Here is a 7,878-nt window from a genome sequence, read left to right as displayed (position 1 = left end):
TTCTATCTTGTTTCCTGTAGTGAAGGCAGAAATTGGGGGTGACACACAGATGCTGTAAACCTTTTCATGTTTTGCTGAGACAGTGATTTTTTTATATAATTTTCTTCTGTTTATAAGATGAAGCTCCAAAGAAAAACTCCTCTGTTTCCCACTGTCATGACTTTCAGCCACAAAGATGATTATCTTTTTTTTCCTGCTTCTCTTGGACAAGCGGGGCAGGAGTTTATAAGTCAGGCCTTCCAAGCCTAAATTTCTTGATTGTCTATAAAAACTAGGCTTATCTGATGTAGAGAGTCATATTTCAAACATGGCATGTGCACAGATTAATAGATAAGCAGACAACAAACCACCCCTCTGTATAACAGAATTACAATAAAAGAAGGAAAATTGTGACTAGGCTAAAGAAAAAAGTGCAGTCACAGTGAGGCATCATCATCATCCAAATCTGAAGGAGCCCCAGTAACTTTTATTCACAAAAATCTGCTGAACTATTTATTAACTGAAAGAACTTAATAATAGTGTGTTATAGAGAGGATGTGTAGTATTCTTCTAAAAGGCCATGAGCTTTGCCTTTATTCTCACTTCTACTACTACCCCCAGTGGGTTGATAGTGCATCCCATAATTGAGATTCCCTTATGAATCAGTTTGTTGATTCAGTGGGCATCTCTTGAAATGATATAACCAGCACAGCAAAGAAAATTCCAGTAGCAATTGCAGAGTTATCTTTCCATCCATCCATTTTTCTAATTCACTTATTCAGAGCAAGGTCACAGGGCAGCTGGAGCCTATTCTAGCCATCTTTGAGCGCAAGACACAAACAACACCTGCAAATGGGTGCCAGTACATTGCAGAGTAAACACAGACTCACAACAGCAAATTAAACCATGCTGATTCACCAGACCTGCATGCCTTTAGACTGTGAAAGCAGATCAACATGGACAAGGGGAGATAATGTAGAATTCCATGCAGGGCGTGAACCTTATTCTCTGCATTGTGAGGAAGAAATTATATGAATAAGCCACATACTGCCAATCACAGAGTTTTATAATATGTACAGGGTGTCACTACTCAAATGAAAAGTACAACGTCTCCTTTCTTATAGTTCCTCTGCGTTATGAGACCAGTCCAACCATTCACTGATGTGGAGCCCCAAGTACTTGCAGCAGTGCACCCAGAAAAGTGACTGGGATCATAAAGGCTCTTGGGTGTAGAGAAAGTCAAAAATACTTTCTTGGTTTTGCTGATGTTAAGCTGCACAATGGTTTTCCTTACACCAAGACAGATGACATTGAGTTATATTTATAATATGAGGTGTACTGGGAGAGGAGAAAGAGATATGGGACTGTTTGTTCTGGTTCTCCAGTGCTGCTCACGTCCACGTCAGAGACACAATCTCTGTGCCTCACAAATTCCTGTCTGCCGGCCAGAGTAAAAAAATATCCAGTACTGTCGATAAAGGAATACAGATTTAGAGGTTGTGAGATTTGCCCGGACACCACCAGTCAGAAACCACTTCTTTATAAATTGCACACGTTTATTAATCATAAATAAATCCAGTCCCAACACTACACACAATGCACACAGCAACAATCACCCCAATATCTCTTTGTCTCAGTCCTTGGCCGCCTCTATTCTCCTCCAGGGAGCTTTGTACTGCTCCCACTCCCGACTCTTGCTCCCAGACTGTAGGAAGGCGGCGCCTTTTATCCCTGCCCGGATGTGTTCCAGGTGTCTGATGACGTCCATCCGGCAGCACTTCCTGGTGTGGCAGAAGTGCTGCCCTTTGGCCCGGAAGCACTCCGGGCGTCCCTGGCAGGTTCCTCCGCCATCTTGCCGAGTGTGGCGGAAGTAACTATTTTCGAGTTCTACGAGGCTTGAGGCGCCCCCTGGCAGTGGCCACGGGTCCCAAAAGACCAGAAGCTTTTTGTTCTTCTCCCGTGGTCTTCTCCTGCTCCAGGGCACTTGCCCCCTCGTGGCCCGAAAGCTATTCCTGCCACCTTCCGGTCCTTTTAGGCATCCCGGCCAGGTAAGGACCCCGGCAATCTGCCGCAAGGTGTACATCAAAGTCATACAAACTCACAGGAAAGATTCCCCATGTGTTTAAACGAAACAAACCTTATTTTCATATACAGTGGAACCTCGAGATACGATCACCTCTGTATATGAGAAATTCAAGATACGAGGAAAGTATGAGCGAAAAATTCAGATCTAAATATGAGCATTGGCTCGCGTAACGAGCCACGAGCCAGGCTGTGGGTATAGCTCGCGGCTTAGCGAGGGGGCGTGGTAGCAGTAGCGAGCCGCAGGGCGATCTGCGGTGTCTGCGTTTCTCACCTAAGTGCACAGGTGGGAAACTGCCCACATCCATGATTGTTCCTGTGGCTGATGGGCTGCAGCTGCCATGTCCTCCCCGCATATATAGAGAAGCGCGAGCCGGTTAAGGGGGAGAAGAAGTAAAAGAAAAGAGAGGAGAGAGAACGGAGGTTGCGGCAGGCAGGCAGGCAGGCAGGCAGGCAGGCAGGCGTAGGAAGTCGGTGCGGAAGAGCAAGCGAGTGCAGGCTCGCGTGTAGCTGAACAGTGAGCTGAACAGGCGAGCCAAACAGCTGAAGCAGGACGGTGTAGAGAAGGTCAGCTGCATTAAGAGTGTCTCGTCTGTTGCAGAGCCCGCATGGGAGAAGCAGGTTGACGCTGACGCTAACAGAGAAAAAGCACCGGGGATTGTCATCTGTTTTTTAAAGACTGCTTCCTGTTGACGTTTTAACCTCATGTTAAAGGATTGTTATTCTTGTGTATTTTAAACCTCCATTTCACAACTGTTTTAAGGATTATTTTTTTAAAGATTTATTGAATGCTCTACTGCACTTTAGACACCTGTTTTGATTCTTTTAATAATCAGTTATATTATTTACCAGTGTTATTTATTAAAGGTAGACTACAGTATATATTATTTATCAGTGTTATTTGATAGGAAAATTGATTTTTATGTTAATATTTTTGGGGTGCGGAACGGATTAACTGGATTTCCATTATTTTCAATGGAGAAGTTTGTTCTAGATACGAGAAATTCGCTATACAAGCTCAGTGCTGGAATGAATTAAACTCGTATCTAGAGGTTCCACTGTAATTTTCTTTTTCATCCTTTTACTATACTTCAGAAGATCAATGGAATGTATAGTATTATACATTCCTCAAATGACTATTCCTAAATTACACATAAACACGTGAAACTTTAGTGCAATTCAAGCTGCACTCCACTGCTGCACTGTGTTACTGTGGAGTGGTATACTTCTACACTTCTAGGAGAGTGGGTCCAAATTAGGATCTGAGCATTGACCCCATAGAACTCACACTTGCAGGTGGAGTCTTAATGATGTTTTTGGTCCAAAACTTCAAGTGTTTTTTCAGATTGGCCAATGTGCTCCTCAAAATTATCCCAGCATTTGAGAGTGCACAGCTGATTTAATAGAAATGATGACAATGGGAAGAGGATTGTAGCACCGGGTGCCAAAGTGGATTCTTTCTCTCTTTACATGGCTCTTTTAGGTAGCTTGCTATTCTTAAAGGACTGCATGTCATTGTTGAAGTAGATTAAATTCTACGACATTGCAGGCTTGAATTTTTTTTTTAAATGTGTGCACTTGTCGAAGTTTTAAAGATGATTCTTTGCACGATGGAATGCCAGCTCACACTATGGGTGACCCATGCCTGGCTGATATATCTTGTCAACACCGTAACATGGCCCTCCCTTCAAAGACGCCGTTCCCAGAGATCACTTCCAGCTCCTTGAAATGGCACACAACTCTTGTTCTCTTCAGCCGTGCAGCCAGTGAAGAAGGCACATCAGCAGCAGTCTTAAGCGATTTGTTGCTAGGTGTGTGCAGCAGAGACATTGCATGTAAAGTTCTCAGATGCTGCAGCAGGGATGCCGAGTGCTGTGTTCTCATGCCGTGCAACAGAGGTGCTAAATTACTGAATGTACATAACTAATAAGGAAAACCACCTTGGGTGGAGTTGTAGATGTACTGGTCTCTGGGCTGTTCTCTTTCAAGGAAATGACACTGCAACAAGCATTCCAGGTCTGGATCTCAGCCTCGATACTCTCCTTCCCAAGCTGCCCCAAAACACCTCTGCTGAATGAACTGGGATCTTTCTTCTCTCAATGCGATCTATCGTTTCTTTTTTTAAGGCCCACCAGCCGCTGGCTTTGAAGCTACTCGTTTGCATGAAGGAATGCCAACTCATACTATGACCGACTTACCCCTGAGTGCTGAACCTTGTGAGTGCCGTTAGAATGTACAGTAAATCATCAGGAATTTTGAGATGCCTTTCATTGCTAAAGATGCATGTGATATCATAGTAAAGCAATCTAGATACTTCAAATGACACATTTCGTATTGGGCAAGTTTAATTTCTGAAGCATAATGCAATTTTACGCGCAGGATTTCCGAATGGAAGCTGTCTTTCAGGGAAAACTAACAGCGACAGTGAAAAAGACAACTCCCGCGAGTGTGTTAATTTGAACTTGCAGAGAGCTCGGATTTTCTGTGGATTTTTCGAAAATTGACATAAACACTTGTCGGTATCGATTATGGGCCTCTCTCTTATTAGTCCGATGTGCTTCCAGCGTGAAAGAAACTTTAGGCACCGAGTATTTGGTAAAGAAATTCGCGTTCGTCTTGTAAAGAGTGACAGTTCGTCCTTTACCGCGGTGTAATTTTTTTTCTGACCATTCTGCGGCACCTTCTTTTTAAGCGACGGCAAAAGCTCTGTTAACATCAAGTTTCCCTCGACATGTCTCGAGTTAGCAGTATTGATTCCTCCATTTTTATTATTCAAAAAAGGAGATTTTGTGAACGCAGAAAGCACACTTATCAGGTCTTTTAAGACCGAGCAGAGGGCTGGTTGAGTCCACACGGTTCTCGTCACTGTAATATGAGCGACTGAGCCGAGGCTTGCTATTCATTTCGACTGATTTATTCATTCATAGTGCTTCTATTTGAAATGGCAGAAGCCGCTCCAGCTAAGTCCCCGAAGATAAAGACCAGTTCGAAGCCAAAGAAGGCCAGCCCTAGCGTGTCTGATTTGATCGTGAAGGCTGTGTCGGCTTCAAAGGAACGCCAGGGATTGTCTTTAGCCGGGCTCAAGAAGGCTCTCGTCGCTGGCGGCTACGATGTGGAGAAAAACAACGCCCGCGTAAAATCGGCTGTGAAAAGCCTAGTTAGTAAAGGAGCTCTGGTGCAGACCAAAGGTACCGGCGCCTCCGGTTCCTTTAAGATCAATAAGAAGCAGGCAGAGGCAAAGGAGAAAGCAGGTAAGGAAAAGGCAGCCCCGAAGAAGCCAGTGGCCAAGAAGCCGACCGCAGCCACCAAAAAAGTAAAGCCTGCAGCGAAGAAACCTACAGCAGCCAAAAAGACTGCAAAGAAGCCCGCTGCAGCCAAGAAAGCCACCAAGAGTCCCAAGAAAGTGAAGCCGGCTGCAAAGCCCAAAAAGGCGACTAAGAGTCCAAAGAAAGCCAAAGCTTCCAAGCCTAAGGTGGCGAAATCCAAGACTGCAAAGAAGGCCGCGCCGAAAAAGAAGTGATCGTGTACGTGTCGACATTTGTTTACAAAAACGGCTCTTTTCAGAGCCCCCATCTCTTCGAGAAGGGCAAATCTATATTGTCAGTAAATTGACAGGCGCACTATAGCGCATGGGCTGCATTCCAGGGTGTTCTCCCCTCCTAGTAGGAACAGCAGCGATTTTCCCTTCAGTTTGTGTACACACCGCGTAAATGTTGTAGTGTAAACACTGAGTGACTCATTAAAGCGACAAATGCACACTGGTATGGCTCAGAAAATGTGGCAATGTGAAGCTAACAGCGAATACAATTATAGGGACTTTATCTCAAACTGTTGTGGCTCTGAAAAGAGCCTTTAATAGATTTTTTTTTTCTTCCAGAAGTCTGACTTAGGCACGTTCCCAACGAATACGACCAGCAAGCTGGATGTCCTTGGGCATTATGGTCACTCTCTTGGCATGAATAGTACACAAGTTGGTGTCTTCGAACAAGCCGACCAAGTAAGCCTCACTGGCGTCTTGCAGAGCCATGACAGCTGAGCTCTGGAAACGGAGATCGGTTTTGAAATCCTGAGCGATCTCTCTCACCAGTCTCTGGAATGGCAACTTGCGGATAAACAGTTCGGTGGATTTCTGGTAGCGACGAATCTCTCGTCACCCAAGGCAAACTGCTCCTAGGTGAGGGATGAGACAAAGTGCGGTTCAAAAGACCTTCTATGATGAATAAAAAATTTGGACGGCATTGTCCCTCGTCTGGATGCGGGTCACCGGGGCCCCCCTCTGGAGCCAGGCCTGGAGGTGGGGCTCGATGGCAAGCACCTGGTGGCCGGGCTTGCACCCATGGGGCTCAGCCGGGCACAGCCCGAAGAGGCAACATGGGTTCCTCTTCCCATGGGCTCACCACCTATGGGAGGGGCCAAGGAGGTCGGGTGCAGTGTGAGTTGGGTGGAGGCCAAAAGCGGGGACCTTGGCGGTCTGATCCTCTGCTACCTAAGCTGGCTCTTGGGGTGTGGAATGTCACCTCTCTGATGGGGAAGGAGCCTGAGCTTGTGCGCAAGGTTGAGAGGTTCCGGTTAGATATAGTTGGGCTCACCTCGACGCAGAGCTTGGACTCTGGAATCAATCTCCTTGAGAGGGGCTGGACTCTCTACCAGTCTGGAGTTGCCCCCGGTGAGAGGCTCCGAGCAGGTTTGGGCATACTTATTGCCCCCCGACTTGGAGCCTGTACATTGGGGTTTACCCCGGTGGACGAGAGGGTAGCCTCCCTCCGCCTTCGGGTGGGGGGACGGGTCCTAACTGTTGTTTGTGCGTATGCATCGAACAGCAGTTCAGAGTACCCACCCTTTTTGGAGTCCCTGGAGGGGGTGCTAGAGGGCATACCTTCTGGGGACTCCCTCGTACTGCTGGGAGACTTCAATGCTCACGTGGGCAATGACAGTGAGACCTGGAAGGGCGTGATTGGGAGGAATGCCCCCCCCGATCTGAACCCGAGTGGTGTTTTGTTATTGGACTTCTGTGCTTGTCACGGATTGTCCATAACGAACACCATGTTCAAGCATAGGGGTGTCCATATGTGCACCTGGCACCAAGACACCCTAGGCCTCAGTTCGATGATCGACTTTGTGATTGTGCCGTCGGACTTGTGGCCACAAGTCTTGGACACTCGGGTGAAGAGAGGGGTGGAGCTGTCAACTGATCACCACCTGGCGGTGAGTTGGCTTCGATAGTGGAGGAGGATGCGGGTCAGGCCTGGTAGGCCCAAACGTATTGTGAGGGTCTGCTGGCAACGTCTGGCAGAGTCCCCTGTCAGAGGTAGCTTCAACTCCCACCTCTGGCAGAACTTTGACCACGTCCTGGGGGATGTGGGGGACATTGAGTCCGAATAGGCCATGTTCCGTGCTTCTATTGTTGAGGCGGCTGACCAGAGCTATGGCCGTAAGGTGGTTGGTGCCTGTTGTGGTGGCAATCCCTGAACCCGTTGGTGGACACCGGAGGTGAGGGATGCTGTCAAGCTGAAGAAGGATTCCTACCGGTCCCTTTTGCCTGTGGGACTCTGGAGGCAGCTAATAGGTACCGGCAGGCCAAATGGAATGTGGCTTTGGTGGTTGCTGAGGCAAAAACTCGGGCATGGGAGGAGTTTGGGGGGCCAAGGAGAACGACTTTCGGATGGCTTTGAGGAGATTCTGGTCCACCGTCCGGTGTCTCAGGAGGGGGAAGCAGTGCAGTGTCAACACTGTATATGGTGGGGATGGTGCGCTGCTGACCTCGACTCGGGATGTTGTGGGTTGGTGGGGGGAGTACTTTGAAGAACTCCTCAATCC

At 47.3% G+C, this 7,878-nt stretch overlaps 1 protein-coding gene across 1 annotated transcript; it reads left to right on the top strand.

The window, feature by feature from the left end:
- Positions 1-4,982: 4,982 nt before the first annotated feature.
- On the top strand, positions 4,983-5,581 carry LOC114667867 (histone H1-like). The gene has a single exon (XM_028823378.1). It carries the CDS (start codon positions 5,003-5,005, stop codon positions 5,579-5,581), a length of 579 nt encoding a protein of 192 aa, XP_028679211.1. The 5' UTR covers positions 4,983-5,002.
- Positions 5,582-7,878: the final 2,297 nt, after the last annotated feature.

The sequence above is a fragment of the Erpetoichthys calabaricus genome, chromosome 1 (genome assembly GCF_900747795.2).
Source record: "Erpetoichthys calabaricus chromosome 1, fErpCal1.3, whole genome shotgun sequence".
NCBI classification, from domain to species: Eukaryota; Metazoa; Chordata; class Cladistia; order Polypteriformes; family Polypteridae; genus Erpetoichthys; species Erpetoichthys calabaricus.
This window is presented reverse-complemented; position numbering and strand designations above follow the sequence as displayed.

Coding starts and splice junctions, on each gene's coding strand:
- LOC114667867 (XM_028823378.1), top strand. CDS start 5,003: ATGGCAGAAGCCGCTCCAGCTAAGTCCCCGAAGATAAAGACCAGTTCG.